A 27349-nucleotide genomic window follows, 5' to 3' on the forward strand; every position below is an offset into this window, starting at 1 on the left:
TTTATTATCAAAAGCTACCCACTTTTCCCGTTTTTTCACAAGGGCATTGCATCTTTGAATATGTGATCTATTACTACTGCCTGCATATCGTAAATATATAATTGAACACTTCCTGTTCAAAGTACAACACCATTTTTTCTGTGTCACAGATTGTAGAGGAAACCTGTTTTTGGTACCATTTCACACAATTTCGTGTGGATATTCGAGCTGAAAAAGATGACATCTGTCACGTGCATTTACAGATCTTTGTTACTTTGACGCACAGTCATTGCTTTGACGTTGCAGTCAACACCGGCAGGATCAATTTGATTTCCATTCGAATGAACAGAGCTGTGTACACCTGACTTGCAGACCGCTACTAGTGTGTTTACATAATGCAAAATTCATTGGAGTCGCTTGTGAATGTGCTTGAGTCGTACAGAGGAAGAGATAAAGTGGTAAGTGTCCCACCAAAACATTCAGTTATTTCATTTTAAATATGACAAATGTTGAGTCATTGCCCTATTTAAATTTATATGCATACCACCACATTCTTCCTAATAGAATGGCCTTGTGTTATGTGGGATATTTGTGGGCAGATAAGGACACTGTGCTATGGGTCCCAGCTGGTTGGTGGGGTTCTGTCTGAGAAGCCAGGGCTGTCATCCGCACAGCTTGGAAAGAGCCTCCTACTGTTCTCTGCACAGCTAAGCCACTGTCGGACTGTACTTCGACTCTTCGATGACCTCTCCATGCTCACATATTCACAAAGCTATGGTCTTGGATCCGGGGTGAGCAATGAGACTATAGCAGCGTTTCCCAATCTCGGTCCTCTGGACCCCTAGGGGTGCATGTTTTGTTTTTTGCCCTAACACTACACAGCTGATTCAAATGTTCAAAGCTTGATGATTAGTTATGATGATTATTTGAATCAGATGTGCAGTGCTAGGTCAAAAAACAAAATGTGCACGCCTTGGGGGACTGAGTTTGGGAAACCCTGGTCTATTTCTATGACCAGAAATGCCCTGTATGAAAGGTTTCTGAAATGACATAGCCAGCCATCATCTGTGTCTCAAGACATGGCAATAGCCCCACTTCAATATCAAAGCATGTCAGTGTCAACACACAATTGAAACTAATTAAAGCCAGATTCCCGTAGTGAGAGATTGAGGGCCAGAGACTTAGAATAGAATTGACACTTTCTTTAGATTGACATGCATGTCCCTCTCTCCAGGAAGAAGATTCTGCACTGCGCTGGATGTCTGTGCTGAATAATGTGGCTGACCAGTTGTATTACCCTTGTGAACATATAGCGTGGGCTGCCGATGCCAAGATCATCAGTGCTAAGTCTGACAAATGGTGGCTACTAAGCGGTATACTCTGGGGAGTATCTCTGCTTTTAGGCGTTTTCAGGTAAGAATATTTCTCCACTGATGTTTTCATACTACAAAACAAATCTGAGGCACTCTTCAATTAGTGAAAGTTACAATGCTGCTAGCCTATTTGGCATATGGCCAAAGTACTAAAAGTTGCTATTATCCTTGTTCCCAGGCTCAATTTCTACTGTAGAGAGTGGTTCAGTTTGGAGCTGGCTGGTGGACGAGATTACATTGGCATACTTACAGTACAGATTTTGGCATGGAGTTTTCCTTCGAATGTAGCCTATTGCTTTGTACAGGATTTGAAACACTCAGTGATAGTGGGGAGGCATGTAGAATGGCTATAAGCCAGTTTTCTTCACCATACACACTTCTCATTCTAGGTCTATGAGGGTTGTCATGCTGCTGCAGAAGAAGTTAAGGAAGTCAACACGAGGCGACAGTAGGTGAGTCGGGTCAATACTGAATCAGTTTACTTGTGTTGTCTCAGTGTGTGTGTGTCAATGACTGTGTTCCATTGCGTAAAATATATTGATGGAATCTTTGCGTTCCCAATGCATATTCATCACATCAATTAGGAAGAAATTTCAGGTAAGGATACTAGATACGTGTGTTGCTAAACCAATGAGTGTATATAAATGTATCTTGGGTTTGATTTGTCTCTCTCCAGTGAGGGAACTGTTGCCAGCAGGTCTCAGCTCCGGAGGCAGGTGCAAGGGGAGGTCCTCAGTATTCTCAGCAGCATGGCAGATCTGAGTAATGCCATTCATTGGATGCCCCCTGGTTTCCTCTGGGCAGGATGCTTTCCCAATTGGCTAGTTGGACTTATGGGCACCACGTCATCCCTGATTGGCTTGATCCAGATGGGTGCCAGTCAAGCAGTCAGTGCCTAGTCTAATTGCTTTGACAAATCTTTTCTTTTTTTGACTAACACATTTGATAACCCAATCAGCATTTGTTGAAAAATCTACTGAAATTTGGGGAACATTCAACATCAAACCCTGTTCTGGATGACATCGTTGTGCCCAGTGTTGGTAATTAATGGTTTGTTTCTCTTTTCTTGACAAAGCTCCACAACCAGATGCAACAGTTGACTATTGTCTGTTTTTAAACCAACTGTTCAGCGGTGTTGAACATAGCCCAGACATATTTTAAGTTGACTTGTTACTAGTAGTAATACAGTAAAGCATGGGAAGCTCTGTCCGCCTGTGCTTGAGTTGAGTCATGTTCAGCTGGCCTACTGTTTCTCCTAGCTAGGCACTCCAATTATCTGTTATGACTCTCAGTATTTCTCACATAAACCCATGGAATGTGAAGTGAAAAAATATAGAATATCTATTACATTTTAATTAAATGAATTAACCTTTTTAACCAATTTTTTTCAGAATTCTGAATGTTAGATATGAACAATATTGCTGTAACATTAATTGTTTGGCATTTTGGCACCAATCAATTTTTTTGTAAAATATAATCCTAACTTTATCTCAGAGTAGCAATTGCCCTTTCAGTATGGTTTTATGAACATTACCAATCAAACAACGTCAACACAACATTTGTGGCTACTATTTCAACCACAGAAACAGGCTCGACAATGAAAATATCAGCTGCTGTGAACAGTGATGAATTGTAATTTTTGTTCATAATTTTCCTAGAATAAAATAGACAGTTAAATTACATAATGTACCTGTTTTTATTATATATAAATAACATACAGTGCATTCGGGAAAGTATTCAGACCCCTTGACTTTTTCCACATTTTGTTATGTTACAGCCTTATTCTTAAATGTATTACCTTGTTGTTCCCTCCCTCCCTCCCTCAATCTACACATAATACCCCATAATGACAAAGTACATTTCTTAAAAAAAAAAAAAATGAAATTACATTTACGTAAGTATTCAGACCCTTTACTCAGTACTTTGTTGAAGCACGTTTGGCAGCGATTCCAGGTTTGAGTCTACTTTGGTATGACGCTACAAGCTTGGTAACACCTGTATTTGGGGAGTTTCTCCCATTCCTCTCTGCAGATCCCCAAGTTCTGTCAGATTGGATGGGGAGCGTTGCTGCACAGCTATTTTCAGGTCTCTCTGGAGATGTTAGATCGGATTCAAGTCCGGGCTCAGGCTGGGCCACTCAAGAACATTCAGAGACTTGTCCCGAAGCCACTCCTGTGTTGTCTTGGCTGTGTGCTTAGGGTCGTTATCCTGTTGGAAGGTGAACTTTTGCCCCAGTCTGATGTCCTGAGTGCTCTGGAGCAGGTTTTCATTAAGGATCTCTCTGTATTTTGCTCTGTTCACCTTTCCCTTGATCCTCTGCCCTATCCCATCTGGACAAGAGGAATACCTATGTAAGAATGCTGTATATTGACTATAGCTCAACATTCAATACCATAGTACCCTCCAAGCTCCTCATTAAGCTTGAACCCTGGACTTCCTGACGGGCCACCCCCAGGCGGTGAAGGTAGGAAACATCACATCCACTCCGCTGATCTTCAACACTGAGGCCCTACAAGGGTGTGTGCTCAGCCCCCTCCTGTACTCCCTGCTCACCCATGACTGCGTGGCCAAGCACGCCTCCAACTCAATTGCAGACAACAGCAATAGGTTTGATTACCAACGATGATGAGACAGACTACAGGGAGGAGGTGAGTGTGGTGCCTGGAAAACAACCTCTCACTCAACTTCAACAAAACAAAGGAGATGATTGTGGACTTCAGGAAACAGCAGAGGTTGCACCCTTCCCCTCCAATCGACAGACCACAGTAAAGAAGCTGAAAAGCTTCAAGTTCCTTGGCGTACACATCACTGACAAACTGAAATGGACCACCCGCACATACAGTGTTGTGAAGAAGGCGCAACAGAGCCTCCTCAACCTCATGAGGCTAAAGAAATTTGGCTTGTCACAGGAAGGCCAAAAAGTTCAAGGGCATCAACCACCTGAGCCACTGCCTGTTCACCCCACTATTGACCAGAAGGCGAGGTCAGTACAGGTGCATCAAAACTGGAACCGAGAGACTGAAAAAAAGCTTCTCTCAAGGCCATCAGACTGTTAAACCGCCATCACTAGCACATTAGAAGAAGCTGCCTATAGGCATAGACAAGAAATCACTGGTCACTTTAATAATGTTTTACATATCTGGCAATACTCATCTCATATGTATACTGTTTTTCTATACTATTCTGTATCTTAGTCCGTTGCGCTCGTCCATATGTATATAGTCTTAATTAATTTCTATTTCTATTTGTGTGTATTGGGTATATGTTGTGTAATTTGTTAGATATTACTGCACTGTCGGAGCTAGAAGCACAAGCATTTCGCTACACCCGCAATAACATCTGCTAATCAAGCGCATGTGGCCTATAAAATTTGATTTGAGAAACATCCCTACAGCATGATGCTGCCGCCACCACAATGCTTCACCGTAGGGATAGGCCAGGTTTCCTTCAGATGTGCCGTTAGTCATTCAGGCCAAAGAGGTCAATCTTGGTTTCATCAAACCAGAGAATCGGGTTTCTTATGGTCGGAGAGGCTTTAAGGTACCTTTTGGCAAACTCGAAGCGGGCAGTGGCTTCCATCTGGCCACTCTACCATAAAGGTCTGATTGGTGGAGTGCTGCAGAGATGGTTGTCCTTCTGGAAGGTTATCCCATGTCCACAGAGGAACTCTAGAGCTCTGTCAGTGACTATCGGGTTCTTGGTCACCTCCCTGACCAAGGCCCTTCTCCCCTGATTTCTCAGTTTGGCCAGGTGGCCAGCTTTAGGAAGAATCTTGGTGGTCTTCTTCCATTTAAAAATGATGGAGGCCACTGTGTTCTTAGGGACCTTAAATGCTGCAGACATTTTTTGGAACCCTTCCCCAGATCTGTGTCTCGGAGATCTACGGACAATTCCTTCGACCTCATGGTGTGGTTTTTGCTCTGACATGCACTGTCAACTGTGTGACATGTGTATGCCTTTCCAGATCATGTTGAATTGACCACAGGTGGACTCCAATCAAGTTGTAGAAACATCTCAAGGATAATCAATGGAAGCAAGATACACCGGAGCTCAATTTCGAGGCTCATAGCAAAGGGTCTGAATTCTTATGTAAGAAGTTATTGATATTTTTTATTTTGAATAAATTAGCAACATTTTCTAAAAGCCTGTTTATGCTTTGTCAATATGGTGTATTGTGTGTAGATAATTAAAAAATGTTTATTCCATTTTAGAATAAGTAACGTAACAAAATGTGGAAAAGTCAGTGGGTCTGAATACTTTCCGAAGGCACTGTTTGAAGTTCAGTTTGACAATAGATTGAGCATGACTTAACTCAGTTTTACGCATGCGCACTACGTCAACATTGTTTGTAGCGGCAGAGAGAAGACCACCGAAACTATTTATGTAACTCTGTAGTAGAGATGCATACAACAGCAGCATTTTATGTTTCATACACGAGACGGACGTACTGCTAATTGACTCAGCACAGTGTTGTTAAAAGTGTAGCTATTACTACGAAGACACTGCTATATTGCCGACTTGTTTCGTTGCAAAAGAGTTCCCAGCCACGTCAACTTCATCCGTGGCAGTAAAGTTCAAGCATTCATCGGATCCAGAATTTAACAGGGTGAGCATCTGGACCATGTCAGTTAGGGTGGTACTGCCAATATCGCCCTAAATGTCCTGAACTTGTTCGCAAACCAGCAGGAAGATTACTAAAGCTTATTGGCTGTAAATTAGCTGAAAGTTAGCTGAGTAGCTAGCCATACTTGCTAACGCGTTAGCTAAGCTAAATGAAGCTAACGTTAGCAAATTAGCTCTGGTGATTCAGCTACAACAATGTAATACTGCAATTTCTCTAACTAACAGCAGTGCAAGCATAATGATATGTTTTCAGTGTCATTATTGGGAGGACTGGTGTCTTGTATTTGTAAGTGTTAAATAGCTCACCATCATAATTACTTATGATGTTAGCTAGGATAATTGTTTTATATTGGTTACAGCTTTTTTTTGTTACATATGGAGAAAATGTTACAATGACGACAGTAGCTTAATACGAATACAAACATACCGTATTGTCAGGCTCGTTTCACAAAGGGGACTTGGTGTCACATGACCATAACATGTACTTTGAGCCTGAAGCAATAGCAGCACTTCTTTCTTGGACATGGGTCAATGAAGACAAAAACAGTGCTTTCATTATCCCCTGCACAAGAAATGGGGGATGTGAAAAGCATTTACAATTTTGATTACTGTAGGATAGTGTTAGACGATATGCAATTTGATGGTGTAAATATAAATGATTATTCATTAAGTAATATATTTTAATGTATGTTTTTAAAATGGTCTACTTTCACAGTGAAACAGTATAGTAACCCCTTTAAATGGCTCAACCTTTGCCGAAACACCCCACAAGACATTGAAAGGTGCTTGTATGTGGAGTCTCTATCATGTCAACTTGTTGATGTGTTGCCAATGACCCGTACTCCTATCCAGAAAATGGAGGCCGATAATTGCCCTGCTGGAAACAAGGTGGAACAAACAGATTCCTCACCTCAACAGGAGAACACTGCTTGTGGTGGACCTGCTGTAGGTGATCCAGACAGTCAAAGCCAGTCACATAAAGCTGCCTCCAAGGCTTCCCACCCTGAATCAGAGGACCTGGACTCCTTTAACCTGATAGAGCCCCCTCCTCTGGACTGGAGGTCAGATGACTCTAGTGAAGCAGGGTCAGTGGAAGAGATGGATGATCCCAGCTTTCCTCCCTCTGTCGCTGTGGACAGTCCAGAGTATGTACTAGGTGAGTCCCTATCTGCAGTGGATGGAGTAGGTCAGTCCCTACCTCTCTTGGACACCAGTGACACTGTAGCTTTACCTGTGGCAGTTAGCCAGGAGGAGCTAATCAACTTTGCTCCTGAGGATAGAACCCCAACTGAACGGGTCCTGGATCCTTGTGAAAAGGAAAGAGTGGTGGAGGAAGAGAAGATGGTTGAGATCTGGAGACCAGGTGACGAAGACCACACTCGGATCCACCACCTGTTGAACCGACTCCAAGTCATCAGAGAAAGCCCTTTCCCCAGGAACTCAAGCACTGACCCTACACCATCAGCGTTCTCTGAGTCCTCGGACTTTGACCCTGCAGGCCCATCTCTGTTGACTGAAGTCAGCCCTTTCCTACCAGAGCAGAACCTGAACCAGGCCTCGGGGCTGCTGTTCTCTGAGAGTCAACAGAGAGACCTATTAGGGCTGCTGGAGTGTACAGAGATCGGGGTTCCCCAGCCCAGTCCCTCTGATACCAATGTTCTTCCTTACGTGGCCCGGAGAGAAGAGATGGATGCGGTGGTGTCTGTCTCCTACAACCAGGAGGACGGGGAGAGGTTCTGGGACCACTTTGGGAACAGCGGGCGGCTGCGCCACATAGATGACTCCATTGACTCTATCCCCGAGGATGAGGTCCCAGAGCCTGTGTGGATGAAATTAGGGGAGGAGGCTCCAGAGGAGGTCAACGATGCAGAGAACAGTGAGCGGGTAGGTGTGACATGCTGAAAGATGGTTATTAATGGTGGTGTTATAATACTGAACAAAAATATAAACAACATGCAACAATTTCAACGATTTTAAAATTAATTAGGCCCTACTCTCAGGGGCACAGCCATGGGTGTGCCTGGGAAGGCATAGGCCCTCCCACTTGAAGAAGCCAAGGTCCTGGGCTGTTGTGGTTACACGTGTCTGCGGTTGTGAGGCCAGTTAGACGTACTGCCAAATTCTCTTAAACAATGTTGGAGGCGGCATATGGTAGATAAATGAACATTAAATTCTCTGGCAACAGCTCTGGTGGACATTCCTGCAGTCATCATGCCAATTGCACGCATCCTCAACTTGAGACATCTGTGATATTGTTGTGTGACTAAACTGCACATTTTAGAGTGGCTTTTTGTCTCCAGTACAAGGTGCACCTGTGTAATGATCATGCTTTTTAATCAGTTTCTTGATATTCCACACCTGTCAAGTGGAGGGATTATCTTGGCAAAGAAGAAATGCTCACTAACAGGGATGAAAAACCAATTTGTGCACAACATTTCAAAAATACAATTTTTGTGTGTATGGAACATTTCTGTGATCTTTTCTTTTGCTCGTGAAACATGGGACCAACACTTCACAATATTTTTTGTTCGGTAAAGTATGAAGGTCGACCGATTATGATTTTTCAACGCCAATACCGATAATTGGAGGACCAAAAAAAGCAGATACCGATTAATCGGCTGATTTTAAAATTAAAATATATGTGTATTTATTTGTAATGACAATTACAACAATACTGAATGAACACTTATTTTAGCTTAATATAATACATCAATAAAATCAATTTAGCCTCAAATAAATAATGAAACATTTTCAATTTGGTTTAAATAATGCAAAAACAAAGTGTTGGAGAAGAAAGTAAAAGTGTAATATGTGCCATGTAAAAAAATAAGCTAACGTTTAAGTTCCTTGCTGAGAACATGAGTACATAAGAAAGCTGGTGGTTCCTTTTAACATGAGTCTTCAATATTCCCAGGTATGAAGTTTTAGGTTGTAGTTACTATAGGACTTTCTCTCTCTATACGATTTGTGTTTCATATACCTTTGACTATTGGATGTTCTTATAGGCACTTTAATATTGCCAGTGTAACAGTATAGCTTCCGTCCCTCTCCTTGCCCCTACCTGGGCTCGAACCAGGAACACACCGACAACAGCCACCATCGAAGCAGCGTTACCCATGCAGAGCAAGGGGAACAACTACTCCAAGTCTCAGAGCGAATGATGTTTGAAACGCTATTAGAGCACACCTCGCTAACTAGCTAGCCATTTCACATCGGTTACACCAGCCTAATCTCGGGAGTTGATAGGCTTGAAGCATTGCGAAGATCTGCTGGGAAATGCACAAAAGTGCTGTTTGAATGAATGCTTATGAGCCTGCTGGTGCCTACGACTGCTCAGTCAGACTGCTCTATCAAATCATAGACTTAATTATAACATAATAACACGCAGAAATACGAGCCTTTGGTCATTAAAATGGTTGAATCCAGAAACTATCTTTCAGTGAAATATGGAACCGTTCCGTATTTTATCTAACGGATGGCATCCCTAAGTGTAAATATTGCTGTTACATTGTACAACCTTCGATGTTATGTCATAATTATGTACAATTCTGGCAAATTAACTACGGCCTTCGTTAGGAATAAATTGACTTCACACAGTTCGCAATGAGCCAGGTGGCCCAAACTGCTGCATATACCCTGACTGCTTGCATGGAATGCAAGAGAGGTGACCATTTCCCTAGTTATAAGAAATTAATGTTAGCAGGCAGTATTAACTAAATATGCAGGTTTAAAAATATATACTTGTGTATTGATTTTAAAGAAAGGCATTGATGTTTATGGTTTGGTTACATTGTTGCAACGACAGTGCTTTTTTCCGCAAATGCGCTTGTTAATTCATCACCTGTTTGTGGAAGTAGGCTGTGATTCAATGAGAAATTAACAGGCACCGCATCGATTATATGCAACGCATGACACGCTAGATAAACTAGCGATATCATCAACCATGTGTAGTTAACTAGTGATTATGTTAAGATTGTTTTTTTATAAGATACGTTTAATGCTAGCTAGCAACTTATCTTGGCTTATTGCTGCCCTCACGTAACAGGTAGTCAGCCTGCCACGCAGTCTCCTTGTGGAGTGCAATGTAAGGCAGGTGGTTAGAGCGTTGGACTAGTAACCAGAAGGTTGCAAAAACGAAGGTAAAAATCTGTCGTTCTTCCCCTGAACAAGGCAGTTAACCCACCAACCCTAGGCCGTCATTGAAAATTAGAATTTGTTCTTAACTGACTTGCCTAGTTAAATAACGGTGTAAAATATATATATATATTTTTAATCCGTGTCCAAAAATACCGATTGTTATGATAACTTGAAATCGGCCCTAATTAATCGTCCATTCCGATTAATCGGTCGACCTCTAGTAAAGTATCAATTATTTTGCTGATGATTGATTGGTTCAAATGAGCTGTGTCTTTTACTTTGTTCAATTATCATTGACCTCTTCACTTACAGGGCACAGAGGACCACCCAGCCTATAAAGATGGTAAGCTAAACATAGGCTATGTAAAACTTCTGTGCTTCTTTTATTGGAATCTCAATATTAATAATAATAATAGCAGTAATAACAATAGTAATAATTTTTCTGATAAGTCACTTTGTTTTTGTGTCAGTGCCTGGCCCCTGTGACCCAGATGACCTCCTGGATGGGGTCATATTTGGGGCCAAGTACCTGGGCTCCACCCAGCTCAAGTCTGACAAGAACCCTTCCACCAATGCCCGAATGAAACAGGCCCAAGAGGCTGTGGACAGGATCAAAGTAAGTTTACTTCTGGCATTTTAGTCATTTAGCAGATGCTCTTATCCCAAGCAACTTACAATTTGGTGCATTTATCTTAAGGTAGCAAGGTAAGACAACCACATATCTCAGTCGATTGAGACTGCTAGGGTTTAGAGTGTGCTGCGGCAGAACCTTGTTTTTTTTCCCCGCTGTGGGTTGGTGCTACAGTAAAACTTTTCCTCAATAAAGCATCTATGACTGCAAAGTCAGTGCTAGTAAGAAAAGAAAGGCGCAAGTTCAATGGCAGGGTGTTTTTTTCCCCCCTTCTACTTTTTGAAGAGGTAGGTTTTTAGATGTGGTCGGAGGATTGGCAGGGACTGTGCTGTCCTGACTTTAGGGGGAAGCTTGTTCCGCCATTGGGGTGCCAGGATAGAGTACAGCTTTGACTGGGATAAGTGGGAAGTGGGGGGGCCATAAGTGCCAGAATGGGTCAGACAGATCATTCTGCTAAAAAGCGGTGATCTGCTTTAGATTGTGTCATCAAAACATCTGCTCTTGTCTTTCTCCAGGCCCCAGAGGGAGAGTCTCAGCCTATGACTGAGGTGGATCTCTTCATCTCCACTCAGCGCATCAAAGTCCTCAGTGCAGACACACAGGTTTGGTTTGAATGAATGACAAAGTAGCTAAGGTCATTCCTTGAAAAAAAGTGTCTCTAATTTGCGTCGTACTCAGCCTGTACAGTTGAATAGGCAAGTGAATTTTGTGACAGTTTTTCAGCTTTTTCCCTACTTAATGGCTGGCTGGTCCTGGATATATAGTGGTTACTGTTAAACTAGCCTGGCCATCTTTGTTGTTAGACCCAGTGGGAATGGATCTATCATGGATTTTTTTAAATTAGTGGTTAACTTAACCTAAATGTTCAGCCCCTGGGTTGACCGTGATCTTGCAGAGTTCCTCCACCTCAAGAATTGCTTTTGGTGAAAGACTCGGCACACGCTGACTGGCTCTTGTTCAGGCAAATGAGAAATAAGTGCACTCAGGCTATCCGGGAGGCCAAAGTTAGTTACTTTAAGGAGCAGTTCTCTCTCTGTGGGTCTAACACCAAGGAATTCTAGAAAACGGTTAAAGACCTGAAGAATAAACCTTCCTCCTCACAGCTGCCCATGTCCCTTAATGTTGATGATGTGGTTGTTACTGACAAGGAGCACATGGCTGAGCTCTTTAAATCACCACTTCATTAAGTCAGGATTCCTATTTGACTCAGCAATGCCTCCTTGCCCGTCCAACATTTCCTAATCTCCCACCCATTCTAATGCGACTATCCCCAATGCTTCTCCCTCTTTTTCCCCTGCCCTGCTACAAAGTTTCTCCTTGCAGGCAGTCACTGAGTCCGAGGTGCTAAAGGAGCTCCTTAACTTATGGCTGCAATCCCGTTAACGGGATAAGTGTCATCAACAACCGCTGAATAGCATAGCGCTACATTCAATGAATATTCCGACAAATATTTATATTCATGACATCACAAGTGCAATATAGGGAAACACAGTTTAGCCTTTTGTTAATCCACCTGTCGTGTCAGATTTTGAAATTATGCTTTACAGCGAAAGCAATCCAAGCGTTTGTGTAAGTTTATCGATCGCATGACAAAACGTTAAGTACACTTAGCATCAGGTACTTTGGTCACGAAAATCAGAAAAGCAATCAAATGAATCATTTACCTTTGATTTTCGGATGTTTTCACTCACGGGACTCCCAGTTACACAACAAATGTTCCTTTAGTTCCATAAAGATGATTTTTATATCCAAAATACCTCCGTTTGTATGTCTCAATTGTGCAATCCTCAGGTTGTTTTAAAAATATATAATCGATAATATATCAACCGCAAATGTCTTTCATAGTAGGAGAGGGAAAAGCAATAGCTGTCCAAACTCTGTTGCTCGAGCAAAACTCATGTGACGCAATGTTGACGCAATGTTATCTATCTGGCTCATTTTTCAAAATAAAAGCCTGAAACTATGTCTGAAGACTGTTGACACCTTGAGGAAGCGATAGGAAAAGGAATCTGGTTGATATCCCTTTAAATGGAGCAAAGGGAGGCTGTGGGACATGGAGTTTTCAAAATAAAGCCACTTCCTGTTTTGATTTTCCTCAGGGTTTCGCCTACAATATCAGTTCTGTTATACTCACAGACAATATTTTGACAGTTTTGGAAACTTTAGTGTTTTCTATCCAATACTAATAATAATATGCATATATTAGCAACTGAGACTGAGGCGCTGGCTGTTTTACAATGGGCACCTTTTCATCCAAGCTACTCGAAACTGCCCCTGCAGCCATATGAAGTTAAACTGGGTCAGATGGTTTAGACCTTTCTTTTTTTAAGGTTGTTGCCCCTATCTTCGCCAAGCCCATCTCTGACCCTTTTAACCTGTATCTTCTCTCTAGGGAGGTTCCCATTTTTTTTTTTCACCTTTATTTAACCAGGTAGGCTAGTTGAGAACAAGTTCTCATTTACAACTGCGACCTGGCCAAGATAAAGCATAGCAGTGTGAACAGACAACAACACAGAGTTACACATGGAATAAACAAGTCAATAACACAGTAGAAAAAAATAGTCTATATACATTGTGTGCAAAAAGCATGAGGAGGTAGGCGAATAATTACAATTTAGCAGATTAACACTGGAGTGATAAATGATCAGATGCTCATGTGCAGGTAGAGATACTGGTGTGCAAAAGAGCAGAGAAGAAAATAAATAAAAACAGTATGGGGATGAGGTAGGTAAATTGGGTGGGCTATTTACCGATGGACTATGTACAGCTGCAGTGATCGGTTAGCTGCTCAGATAGCAGATGTTTAAAGTTGGTGAGGGAGATAAGTCTCCAACTTCAACGATTTTTGCAATTCGTTCCAGTCACAGGCAGCAGACAACTGGAAGGAAAGGCGGCCAAATGAGGTGTTGGCTTTAGGGATGATCAGTGAGATACACCTGCTGGAGCACGTGCTACGGGTGGGTGTTGCCATCGTGACCAGTGAACTGCGATTTTATTTTATATATTTTTTATTTTACCTTTTATTTAACCAGGTAGGCAAGTTGAGAACAAGTTCTCATTTACAATTGCGACCTGGCCAAGATAAAGCAAAGCAGTTCGACAGATAAAACGACACAGAGTTACACATGGAGTAAAAACAAACATACAGTCAATAATGCAGTATAAACAAGTCTATATACAATGTGAGCAAATGAGGTGAGAAGGGAGGTAAAGGCAAAAAAGGCCATGATGGCAAAGTAAATACAATATAGCAAGTAAAATACTGGAATGGTAGTTTTGCAATGGAAGAATGTGCAAAGTAGAAATAAAAAATAATGGGGTGCAAAGGAGCAAAATAAATAAATAAATTAAAATTAAATACAGTTGGGAAAGAGGTAGTTGTTTGGGCTAAATTATAGGTGGGCTATGTACAGGTGCAGTAATCTGTGAGATGCTCTGACAGTTGGTGCTTAAAGCTAGTGAGGGAGATAAGTGTTTCCAGTTTCAGAGATTTTTGTAGTTCGTTCCAGTCATTGGCAGCAGAGAACTGTAAGGAGAGGCGGCCAAAGAAATAATTGGTTTTGGGGGTGACTAGAGAGATATACCTGCTGGAGCGTGTGCTCCGCGATAAGGCGGAGCTTTACCTAGCATGGACTTGTAGATGACCTGGAGCCAGTAGGTCTGGCGACGAATATGTAGAGAGGGCCAGCCGACTAGAGCATACAGGTTGCAGTGGTGGGTGGTATAAGATGCTTTAGTAACAAAACGGATGGCACAGTGATAAACTGCATCCAGTTTGCTGAGTAGAGTATTGGAAGCTATTTTGTAGATGATATCGCCGAAGTCGAGGATCGGTAGGATAGTCAGTTTTACTAGGGTAAGTTTGGCGGTGTGAGTGAAGGAGCGTTTGTTGCAAAATAGAAAGCCAAATCTAGATTTGATTTTAGATTGGAGATGTTTGATATGAGTCTGGAAGGAGAGTTTACACTCTAGCCAGACACTTAGGTACTTATAGATGTCCACATATTCTAGGTCGGAACCATCCAGGGTGGTGATGCTAGTCGGGCGTGCGGGTGCAGGCAGCGAACGGTTGAAAAGCATGCATTTGGTTTTACTAGCGTTTAAGAGCAGTTGGAGGCCACGGAAGGAGTGTTATACGGCATTGAAGCACGTTTGGAAGTTAGATAGCACAGTGTCCGTGGAAGGGCTGGAAGTATACAGAATGGTGTCGTCTGCGTAGAGGTGGATCAGGGAATCGCCCGCAGCAAGAGCAGCATCATTGATATATACAGAGAAAAGAGTCGGCCCGAGAATTGAACCCTGTGGCACCCCCATAGAAACTGCCAGAGGACCGGACAGCATGCCCTCCGATTTGACACACTGAACTCTGTCTGCAAAGTAGTTGGTGAACCAGGCAAGGCCGTCATTAGAAAAACCGAGGCTACTGAGTCTGCCGATGAGAATATGGTGATTGACAGAGTCGAAAGCCTTGGCCAAGTCGATGAAGACGGCTGCACAGTACTGTCTTTTATCGATGGCGGTTATGATATCGTTTAGTACCTTGAGCGTGGCTGAGGTGCACCCGTGACCGGCTCGGAAACCAGATTGCACAGTGGAGAAGGTACGGTGGGATTCGAGATGGTCAGTGATCTGTTTGTTGACTTGGCTTTCGAAGACCTTAGATAGGCAGGGCTGGATGGATATAGGCCTGTAACAGTTTGGGTCCAGGGTGTCTCCCCCTTTTAAGAGGGGGATGACTGCGGCGGCTTTCCAATCCTGGGGGATCTCAGACGATACGAGAGGTTGAACAGGCTGGTAATAGGGGTTACAACAATGGCGGCGGATAGTTTCAGAAATAGAGGGTCCAGATTGTCAAGCCCAGCTGATTTGTATGGGTCCAGGTTTTGCAGCTCTTTCAGAACATCTGCTATTTGGGTAAAGGAGAAGCTGGGGAGGCTTGGGCGAGTAGCTACGGGGGGAGCTGTTGGCCGAGGTTAGAGTAGCCAGGAGGAAGGCATGGCCAGCCGTTGAGAAATGCTTGTTGAAGTTTTTGATTATCATGGATTTATCGCTGGTGACCGTGTTACCTAGCCTCAGTACAGTGGGCAGCTGGGAGGAGGTGCTCTTGTTCTCCATGGACTTTACAGTGTCCCAGAACTTTTTGGAGTTAGAGCTACAGGATGCACATTTCTGCTTGAAAAAGCTGGCCTTTGCTTTCCTGACTGACTGCGTGTATTGGTTCCTGACTTCCCTGAACAGTTGCATATCGCAGGGACTATTCGATGCTATTGCAGTCCGCCACAGGATGTTTTTGTGCTGGTCGAGGGCAGTCAGGTCTGGAGTGAACTAAGGGCTATATCTGTTCTTAGTTCTGCATTTTTTTGAACGGAGCATGCTTATCTAAGATGGTGAGGAAGTTACTTTTAAAGAATGACCAGGCATCCTCAACTTACAGGATGAGGTCAATATCCTTTCAGGACATCCGGGCCAGGTCGATTAGAAAGGCCTGCTCGCAGAAGTGTTTTAGGGAGCATTTGACAGTAATGAGGGGTGGTCGTTTGACTGGCGACCCGTAGTGGATACAGGCAATGAGGCAGTGATCGCTGAGATCCTGATTGAAGACAGCGGAGGTGTATTTGGAGGGCCAGTTGGTCAGGATAACGTCTATGAGGGTGCCCTTGTTTACAGGTTTAGGGTTGTACCTGGTGGGTTCCTTGATGATTTGTGTGAGATTGAGGGCATCTAGCTTAGATTGTAGGACTGCTGGGGTGTTAAGCATATCCCAGTTTAGGTCACCTAACAGAACAAACGCTGAAGCTAAATGGGGGGCGATCAATTCACAAATGGTGTCCAGGGCACAGCTGGGAGCTGAGGGGGGTCGGTAGCAGGCGGAGACTTATTTCTGGAGAGATTCATTTTTTTAATTAGAAGTTCGAACTGTTTGGGTATGGACCTGGAAAGGCAGCCACGGTTCGTCCTTTATTTAAAGGGGGAGATCAAGCTGATCCTAAATGTTATAGGCCTATTTCTATTTTGCCCTGTTTATCAAAAGTGTTAGAAAAACTTGTCAATCAATTCTGGCTTTCTTGATGTCTATTGTATTCTCTCTGGTATGCAATCTGGTTTCTGCTCAGGTTATGGATGTGTCACTGCAACTTTAAAGGTCCTCAATGATTTCACCATTGCCCTTGATTCTAAGCAATGTTGTATTGCTATATGTATTGATTTGGCCAACACTTTTGAAACGGTAGATCATTCCATTTGTGTGGGCTGGCTAAGGAGTATTGGTGTTTGATGGGTCTTTGGTCTGGTTTGCTAACTACCTCAGAGTGCAGTGTATAACGGTCAAACATCTCTCTTAGCCACTGCCTGTCACCAAGGGAGTACCCCAAGGCTTGAGCCTAGGCCCCACTCTCTTTTCAATTTACATCAACAACATAGTGGGGCAAAAAAGTATTTAGTCAGCCACCAATTGTGCAAGTTCTCCCACTTAAAAAGATGAGAGGCCTGTACTTTTCATCATAGGTACACTTCAACTATGACAGACAAAATGAGAAAAAAATCCAGAGAATCACATTGTAGGATTTTTTATGAATTTATTTGCAAATTATGGTGGAAAATAAGTATTTGGTCACCTACAAACAAGCAAGATTTCTGGCTCTCACAGACCTGTAACTTTTTCTTTAAGAGGCTCCTCTGTCCTCCACTTGTTACCTGTATTAATGGCACCTGTTTGAACTTGTTATCAGTATATACCTGTCCACAACCTCAAACAGTCACACTCCAAACTCCACTATGGCCAAGACCAAAGAGCTGTCAAAGGACACCAGAAACAAAATTGTAGACCTGCACCAGGCTGGGAAGACTGAATCTGCAATAGGTAAGCAGCTTGGTTTGAAGAAATCAACTGTGGGAGCAATTATTAGGAAATGGAAGACATATACAAGACCACTGATAATCTCCCTCGATCTTGGGCTCCACGCAAGATCTCACCCCGTGGGGTCAAAATGATCACAAGAACGGTGAGCAAAAATCCCAGAACCACACGGGGGGACCTAGTGAATGACCTGCAGAGAGCTGGGACCAAAGTAACAAAGCCTACCATCAGTAACACACTACGCCGCCAGGGACTCAAATCCTGCAGTGCCAGACGTGCCCCCCTGCTTAAGCCAGTACATGTCCAGGCCCGTCTGAAGTTTGCTAGAGAGCATTTGGATGATCCAGAAGAAGATTGGGAGAATGTCATATGGTCAGATGAAACCAAAATACAACTTTTTGATAAAAACTCAACTCGTCGTGTTTGGAGGACAAAGAATGCTGAGTTGCATCCAAAGAACACCATACCTACTGTGAAGCATGGGGGTGGAAACATCATGCTTTGGGGCTGTATTTCTGCAAAGGGACCAGAACGACTGATCTGTGTAAAGGAAAGAATGAATGGGGCCATGTATCGTGAGATTTTGAGTGAAAACCTCCTTCCATCAGCAAGGGCATTGAAGATGAAACGTGGCTGGGTCTTTCAGCATGGCAATGATCCCAAACACACCGCCCGGGCAATGAAGGAGTGGCTTCGTAACAAGCATTTCAAGGTCCTGGAGTGGCCTAGCCAGTCTCCAGATCTCAACCCCATAGAAAATCTTTGGAGGGAGTTGAAAGTCCATGTTGCCCAGCAACAGCCCCAAAACATCACTGCTCTAGAAGAGATCTGCATGGAGGAATGGGCCAAAATACCAGCAACAGTGTGTGAAAACCTTGTGGAGACTTACAGAAAACGTTTGACCTCTGTCATTGCCAACAAATGGTATATAACAAAGTATTGAGAAACTTTTGTTATTGACCAAATACTTATTTTCCACCATAATTTGCAAATAAATTCATTTAAAAAATCCTACAATGTGATTTTCAGGATTTTTTTTTCTCATTTTGTCTGTCATAGTTGAAGTGTACCTATGATGAAAATTACAGGCCTCATCTTTTTAAGTGGGAGAACTTGCACAATTGGTGGCTGACTAAATACTTTTTTGCCCCACTGTAGCTCAGGCAGGAAGCTCTCTCATCCATTTATGAACAGATGATAATATTATACTAAGCTGGCCCCTCCCTGGATTTTGTGTTAAATGCTCTACAACACAGCATTCTTAATGTCCAACATTCTTTCTCTGCCCTTAACCTTGTTCTGAACACCTCCAAAACAAAGGTCATGTGGTTTGGTAAGATGAGTTTACTACTTCTGAGGGTTTAGAGCTTGAGGTAGTCACCTCATAAAAGTACTTGGGAGTATGGCTAGACAGTACACTGTCCTTCTCTCAGCACATATCAAAGCTGCAGGCTAAAGTTAAATCTAGACTTGGTTTCTTCTATCGTAATCGTTCCTCTTTCACCCCAGCTGCCAAACTAACCCAGATTCAGATGACCATCCTACCCATGCTAGATTACAGAGACATAATTTATAGATCAGCAGGTAAGGGTGCTCTTGAGCGTCTTGATTTTCTTTACCATTCGGCCATCAGATTTGCCACCAATGCTCCTTATAGGACAAGTCACTGCACTCTACTCCTCTGTAAACTGGTCATCTCTGTATATCCGTGGCAAGACCCACTGATTGATGCTCATTTCTAAAACCCTCTTAGGCCTCCCTCCTCCCTATCTGAGATATCTACTGCAGCCTTCATCCTCCACATACAACACCCATTCTGCCAGTCACGTTCTGTTAAAGGTCCCCAAAGCGCACTCATCCCTGGGGCGCTCCTCTTTTCAGTTCGCTGCAGCTAGCGACTGGAACGAGCTGCAACAAATTCTCAAACTGGACAGTTTTATCTCAATCTCTTCATTCAAAGACTCAATCGTGGGCACTCTTACTGACATTTGTGGCTGCTTTGCGTGATGTTGTCTCTACCTTCTTGCCCTTTGTGCTGTTGGGTCTCTACCATGCTATGTTGTTGTCTTAGGTCTCTTTTTTTTAAATGTTTAAAAATTTGTAATTCTTCTCCCCAATTTCGTGCTATCCAATTGTTTTAGTAGTTACTATCTTGTCTCATCGCTACAACTCCCGTACGGGCTTGGGAGAGACGAAGGTTGAAAGTCATGCGTCCTCCGATACACAACCCAACCAAGCCGCACTGCTTCTTAACACAGCGCGCATCCAACCCGAAAGCCAGCCGCACCAATGTGTCGGATTAAACACCGTGCACCTGGCAACCTTGGTTATCGTGCACTGCGCACGGCCTGCCACAGGAGTCGCTGGTGCGCGATGAGACAAGGATATCCCTACCGGCCAAGCCCTCCCTAACCCGGACGACGCTAGGCAAATTGTGTGTCGCCCCCACGGACCTCCCGGTCGCGGCCGGTTACGACAGAGCCTGGGCGCGAACCCAGAGTCTCTGGTGGCACAGCCCTTAACCACTGTGCCACCCGGGAGGCCCCTTAGGTCTCTCTCTTTATGTAGTGTTGTGTTGTCTCTCTTGCCGTGATGTGTGTGTGTGTGTGTTGTCCTATATTTTTTATTTAATACATTTTTATTCCTAGCCCAGGCAGGAGACCTTTTGCCTTTTTGGTAGGCCGTCATTGTAAATAAGAATTTGTTCATAACCTACTTGCCTAGTTAAATAAAGAATAATTAAAAAAGACCAAATAAAGTGTTAGTAAACAGTTTCTATACATTCATCCCTCCTGCTTCTCCTATAGGAGGCCATGATGGACCACCCTCTCCAGATGATCTCCTACATCGCAGACATCGGCAGCATCGTGGTCCTGATGGCCCGCAGGAAGCTGGCCGTGGGCCGTAAAGGCCAGGAGGAGAACCCCACTGGGGCCAACTCCCCCGGGCCACAGAAAAAGTGCTGCATGATCTGCCATGTGTTTAACTCCGATGATGTGAGTCAGCCAAGTAGAAACCGTACAACTTTATGTTCAATATATATATATATTTTTTTTTTGTTGAAAATAATTCGTTTGAACTGTTATTTTATTTCCGGTGCCAGTCTTTTTCTACAGTACTTGAGCCAACTTGTTGTTGTTTTGCCTAAGCAACTAGGTAAACCAGCTTTATTGAATACAGAAAAAAACAGCCTGGCACACAGGTTATTTTTCCATGCCAGGAGTCGATTAACAGGAGGAAACACTAATTAGCAGTTCATTAGATTATTATAGGTTAAGGTTCGATTTAATAATACGTTAGCCACAGCCTATTTTGTCTACTTGAACTACTCTGTGAGAAGGAACAGGTATGTAAAGGATTACCATACTGTTGGCAGCCAGTCTGGAACATGTCTGAACATGCCCACTGACTCACTGTCACTTTCCTGCATGTAGGCACAGGTGATCGCTCAGGCGATTGGCCAGGCCTTCGGTGTGGCCTACCAGCAGTTCCTCCATGCCAACGGCATCAAGGCCAGCGAGCTAAAGCCCAGCGAGTACAGTGACTACCTGGGCACACAGGAGCTCTACAACGGAGACCTGGTGCACTTTTCTGATTCAGATAATATCAGAGAGGTACAGTAACACTCAATTTCAGCACCCCTGTTGTTAGGACCAGCCGGGGTGTCCTTTTAAATGTAGGTCTACAAATGCGATAGTCCTCCCTGCAGGGATTCTCAACCCTCTCCTTGGGGACCACCAGACGTTTCACATATTGGTTGTAGCACTAAACTGGCACTACTGATTCAATTAGTCAACTATCACCAAGCCCTTAACTAATCGAATCAGGTTTGCCAATTCAGGGAAACAACAAATGTGTGAAACATCTGGTGATCCCTGATGAGAGCTTTGGGAAGTACTTGCCGAGATAACAATCTGTTTTAACATTTGGTTGTTCATGGAGATAATATTGTCCTTAATAAACCAGAGGTATTTGTGGTTTTACACTATGCAACAGCCACTTACTCTTTTGCTCAAGACACTGATGAAACCGATCCATACATTTCATGATTTTAGTGAAATGTACATCAATGTTGTGTAGCGTTAAGATAAAATCATGTTTAAATTGGGTTAGGTACTCCCTGAACTTGTCATCTGTTTTACATCTTGAAATTTGTTTCCCTACTGAACACCACCCAGATGAAATTCCATCTTTCTCTTAAACCACCTTCCTGCTGTCTGTCCAGGTGTCCATCTCCAAGGCTCCCGGGGAGATAGTGGGGGTGGCGGTGGTGGAGTCGGGCTGGGGGTCCATCCTGCCCACGGTGGTGGTGGCCAACCTACTCCACGGTGGCCCTGCAGAGCGCTGCGGGGCCCTCAGCATTGGAGACCGCATCATGTCTGTCAATAGCACCAGCCTTGTGGGCCTCCCCATAACCACCTGCCAGAGTATCATACGGGTAAGAGGGGGTTGTGTTGTGCATCTGTGTTTCATTAGTTCCTGTGACTGTTGGCTGTCTATCATGTAGTTCGTAGAATGCACACTAGATGGTGCTCTATTGCTGAAGTCATACAGCAGGGTTCCCCAACTGGTGGCCCACGGTTTATTTTTATTTGGCCCATGTTGACTCCAATGCTTCTCACATTTGTGTGAAGTTGGCTGGATGTCCTTTGGGTGGTTGACCATTCCTGATACACACGGCAAACTGTTGAGCTTGAAAAACCCAGCAGCTTTGCAGTTCTTGACACAAACTGATGCGCCTGGCACCTACTACCATACCTCGTTCAAAGGCACTTAAATATTTTGTCTTTCCCATTCACCCTCTGAATGGCACACACGCATCCCATGTCTCAATAGTCTCAAGACTTTAAATGTCCTTCTGTAGCTGGTCCACTCCCCTTCATCTATACTGATTTGAAGTGGATTTAACAGGTGACATCAATATGGCATCAGCTTTCAACAGGATTCACCTTGTCAGTCTGTCATGGAAAGAGCAGGTGTCCTAATGTTTTGTATACTCAGTGTATGGTCATATACAAAATGTAATCTTGGTTTGAAACAGATTATATATTTTTGGGCTTCTGGTCAATTTGCAGCCTGGCCCTTTGACCATCTACTCTAGAAAATAATCTAGTTGATGATCCCTGGCATAGACTGATGCGGGTGACGTGTCGAGTGGGAGATCAATTGGTGGAAATGTTTGCGTTCTAAAGTATCATTTCGGCATGCGGTTGGACTTGATGGTAGGATGTTGGATTTCTTCACCTAATGTTCTGTGCTCCGCACATGCACGGATGCACACACACACAATACCCATTCTATGAATGCCTTTCTTTGTGTACGGAGCACAGAATGCAATTAGATAGTGAATGGATACTTTAAGGTGACATAGAAATGTATGTTGCAGGAATCTCTCCAGTATTTGTATGATGTATTTTCCCCTTTTTTTGTTGTTTTTATAAAAGGATTTGAAAAACCAAGCCGAGGTGAAGCTCAGTATTGTCCACTGCCCCCCCGTCACCATGGCTATAATCAAGCGACCGGACCCAAAATTTCAGTTGGGCTTCAGTGTGGAGGACGGCATTGTAAGTGACAGTTACTTTGTATATCATTTTACTCTACATTTTTATTAAAATAAAAACTATGTAGATGTATTCAACTGCCAGACAGGCTCTAACATTCAGGTTATTAATGTTTTATGTCAATATTTATTTGGGTCAGGCCCTGTCCAGTCAGTAGTGAGTAATATGCATTTGAGATTATTTTTTGTTTCTCACTGCGAACATGGTCTTGAATAAAGTTAATCTGAAATCAATGTGGTCTGAAACAGATTTTTTTGATTGAATAGTACCTGTACGACATCCATTTTATGAAAGTCCATAGTAGTAAAGCAAAAAGGGTAAATTGCCCACTTGCATAGCTTCACAACCTTATATCACCTCAACTCTCTCGCGTACCTTTTCATTCTGTATATTTCTCATACCCATGTTGCCTTGAGCAGATCTGCAGTCTGATGCGTGGAGGGATTGCGGAGAGAGGTGGCATCCGGGTTGGACACCGCATCATTGAAATCAACGGGCAGAGTGTGGTAGCCACTCCTCACGAGAAGATCATCCACATTTTGACTAACGCAGTCGGGGAGGTGAGAGGATTTCCACCCCAAATCAGAAGCACTAGATTTAACACTTACTTTAATTTCAAGAAGCCTACTTTCTCTTTATTAGCTTTGACATTCATAACTGTTCATCTTTCTGAACAGATTCACTTGAAGACAATGCCAGCCTCTACATATCGCCTTCTAACGGGACAAGATACGCCAGTATTTCTCTGAGAGAACGGAGAAGAGTGCTGCTGCGCTCACAAGCAAACGAGCTATACGCAGGCCATTCTCCAACTATACACAGGCCATTTTCCAACTATACACAGGCCATTTTCCAACTATACACATGCTCACTCGCAGCCTCATTCTATTTTTTTTCTCCCCATATGCAATTGTACTGTACCAGCTGGCTATTGATACACATAAAGGGGTTCTCCACCTGTACAGAATATTTGATGTATGTATGTTGGAATTACATGATGATACAGCACATTTTGATAAAAGAAAATTTTAAAACGCAGTTTATATTTATGAGATGTTTTAAAGCAAATGATAACTAAGATTTGCAATAGGAAAAGTGAGGTTATTTTTCGACTATACTAAGCATCTTAACAGGAACAGCATGAGTACGTTCAATTGTCTTCCTCCACCGCTCTTTAGTTGCAGATGTGCCTCCGTTGAACTTGAGTTAATGGAGAGAAGCCATACTTAAGGAAAATATCTCTTGTTGTTTCGTGCTTCCCGCCTCATTCTATTTTGGTATTTTATTAGGATCCCCATTAGCTTTTGCAAAAGCAGCAGCTACTCTTCCTGGGGTCCACACAAAACATGAAACAAGACAGAATGACGTAACACAGAACATCAATAGACAAGAACAGCTCAAGGACAGAACTACATACATTTTAAAAAAGGCACACACAGCCTACATATCAATGTATACACACAAACTAGGTCAAATAGGGGAGAGGTGTTGCTTTATCTGTTTTTTGAAACTAGGGTTGCTGTTCATTTGAGCATAATGAGATGGAAGTTCCATGCAATTAGGGCTCTATATAATACTGTACGTTTTCTTGAATTTGTTCTGGATTTGGGGACAATGAAAAGACCCATGGTGGCATGTCTGGTGGGTCAGAGCTGTGTGTAAGTTGACTATGCAAACGATTTTGGGATTTTCAACACATTGTTTCTTATAAAAAAGTGATGCAGTCAGTCTCCCCTCAACTATTAACCAAGAGAGACTGGCATGCATAGTATTTATATCAGCCCTCTGATTACATTAAGAGCAAAACGTGCCGCTCTGTTCTGGGCCAACTGCAGCTTAACTAGGTCTTTCCTTGCCACACTGGACCACACTACTGTACAATAATCAAGATTAGACAAAACTAGAGCCTGCAGAACTTGCTTTTTGGAGTGTGGTGTCAAAAAAGCTGCGCATCTCTCTTTTTTACGGCTAGACAATGTCATTGACTAACATGCACGTCAACTGGCGACTAAATTAGTTTAAAATGATTACACTATCTCTGAACGGTGTACTATTAAAATGCTGAAATATGTATTTTGCATGCCATTCCCTATTCCCATTTCAGTGCCTGGAAGAATTCATAATGTTGACTACTGTATTTGCAGAATCAAAGGTAACTTTTAGTGTTAGATGTATTTTTAATGACTGCAGTTTTGGATGTTTTATTAAATTCGATCTATCCCTGGCAATTGCCATTGTTTATTGATTATGGACTGGGGATATGTGTGACTAAACCATGTATTTTAGGCTGTTTCTCTAATGGTATTGTGTGATTTGTCTTGTTGCTCTACCTCTACAGTTTTTTATATTTAATCCAAATATTGACAACAACAAAAAAGGTGCAGACTAACCTGTGACATATCAACATCTTAGAATACTCATACGTGTGAGTATCAGTATGGTGGTGCATTCTCTTCAATGTATGGATCTTATTTTGAATAAGTTTCAAGCCTGACCCCACAGTGACAGAGCTGGACTGGACAGTAATGAGAGGCTGTCAATGCTGTCTTGCGCCCTGCATCATTCCAATGATAGGAATATGGCCTGGCCACATTGGTCATTACAGGTCAGTACCTGGCAAATAAACTCAGCAAAAAATGAAACGTCCTCACTGTCAACTGCATTTATTTTCATCAAAATGAACGTGTTAATATTTGTTTGAACATAAGATTCAACAACTGAGACATAAACTGAACAAGTTCCACAGACGTGTGACTAACAGCAATGGAATAATGTGTCCCTGAACAAGGGGGGGGTCAAAATCAAAAGTAACAGTCAGTATCTGGTGTGGCAACCAGCTGCAGTGCATATCCTCATGGACCACACCAGATTTGCCAGTTCTTGCTGTGAGATGTTACTCCCCTCTTCCACCAAGGCACCTGCAAGTTCCCGGACATTTCTGGGTGGAATTGCCCTCGCCCTCCGATCCAACAGGTCCCAGACGTGCTCAATGGGATTGAGATCCGGGCTCTTCGCTGGCCATGGCAGAACACTGACATTCCTGTCTTGCAGGAAATCACGCGCAGAATGAGCTGTATGGCTGGTGGCATTGTCATGCTGTAGGGTCATGTCAGGATGAGCCTGCAGGAAGGGTACCACATGAGGGAGGAGGATGTCTTCACTGTAACGCACAGCATTGAGATTGCTTACAATGACAACAAGCTCAGTCCAATGATGCTGTGACACACCGCCCCAGAACATGACGGACCCTCCATCTCCAAATCAATCCCGCTCCAGAGTACAGGCATCGACTCATTCCTTCGACCCGAATCCGACCATCACTCCTGGTGAGACAAAACCGCGACTCGTCAGTGAATAGTACTTTTTGACAGTCCTGTCTGGTCCAGCAACGGTGGGTTTGTGGCCATAGGCAACATTGTTGCCGGTGATGTCTGGTGAGGACCTGCCTTACAGCAGGCCTACAAACCCTCAGTTCAGCCTCTCTCAGCCTATTGCGGACAGTCTGAGCACTGATGGAGGGATTGTCCTGATGGAGGGATTGTGCGTTCCTGGTGTAACTCGGGCAGTTGTTATTGCCATCCTGTACCTGTCCGCAGGCATGATGTTTGGATGTACCGATCCTGTGCAGGTGCTGTTACATGTGGTCTGCCACTGCGAGGACGATCTACTGTCCGTCCTGTCTCCCTGTAGCGCTGTCTTAGGCGTCTCACTTTACGGACATTGCAATTTATTGCCTTGGCCACATCTGCAGTCCTCATGCCTCCTTCCAGCATGCCTAAGGCACGTTCACACAGATGAGCAGGGACCCTGGGTGTCTTTCTTTTGCTGTTTTTCAGAGTCAGTAGAAAGGCCTCTTCAGTGTCTTAAGTTTTCATAACTGTGACCTAAATTGCCTACCGTCTGTGAGCTGTTAGTGTCTTAACGACCGTTCCACAGGTGCATGTTCATTAATTGTTTATGGTTCATTGAACAAGCATGGGAAACAGTGTTAAAACCCTTTACAATGAGGATCTGTGAAGTTATTTGGATTTTTACTAATTATCTTTGAAAGACAGGGTCCTGAAAAAGGGACGTTTCTTTTTTTGCCGAGTTTATAAGGGCACACAATAGCAAAACTTTGCGGAATAGTGAACTAAATATGTTGATGAATATTGAATCCACTTTTGAAATCAGTTATTGCAGTACCAAC

At 43.2% G+C, this 27349-nt stretch overlaps 2 protein-coding genes across 3 annotated transcripts; both read left to right on the plus strand.

Moving 5' to 3' along the window:
* The first annotated feature begins 90 nt into the window (after positions 1 to 90).
* Positions 91 to 3032, plus strand: pex11g (peroxisomal biogenesis factor 11 gamma). 2 transcript variants are annotated; one of them, XM_020480341.2, is made up of 5 exons: positions 91 to 437; positions 579 to 770; positions 1214 to 1392; positions 1742 to 1798; positions 2026 to 3032. In XM_020480341.2, exons 1-5 carry the CDS (start codon positions 375 to 377, stop codon positions 2249 to 2251), a joined length of 717 nt encoding a protein of 238 aa, XP_020335930.1. In that variant the 5' UTR covers positions 91 to 374; the 3' UTR covers positions 2252 to 3032. The 2 variants fall into 2 exon arrangements, with proteins under 2 accessions (XP_020335930.1, XP_020335929.1); XM_020480340.1 differs by having other exon boundaries at positions 96 to 437; positions 1742 to 1804; positions 2029 to 3032.
* A 2625-nt stretch (positions 3033 to 5657) lies between these two features.
* On the plus strand, positions 5658 to 25388 carry si:ch73-40i7.5 (amyloid-beta A4 precursor protein-binding family A member 3). The gene is made up of 11 exons (XM_020480342.2): positions 5658 to 5958; positions 6691 to 7859; positions 10425 to 10455; positions 10583 to 10728; positions 11259 to 11345; positions 20407 to 20595; positions 21034 to 21213; positions 21825 to 22037; positions 23044 to 23163; positions 23580 to 23720; positions 23838 to 25388. Exons 2-11 carry the CDS (start codon positions 6807 to 6809, stop codon positions 23907 to 23909), a joined length of 2232 nt encoding a protein of 743 aa, XP_020335931.1. The 5' UTR covers positions 5658 to 5958; positions 6691 to 6806; the 3' UTR covers positions 23910 to 25388.
* Positions 25389 to 27349: the final 1961 nt, after the last annotated feature.

The sequence above is a fragment of the Oncorhynchus kisutch genome, linkage group LG4 (assembly GCF_002021735.2).
Source record: "Oncorhynchus kisutch isolate 150728-3 linkage group LG4, Okis_V2, whole genome shotgun sequence".
NCBI classification, from domain to species: Eukaryota; Metazoa; Chordata; class Actinopteri; order Salmoniformes; family Salmonidae; genus Oncorhynchus; species Oncorhynchus kisutch.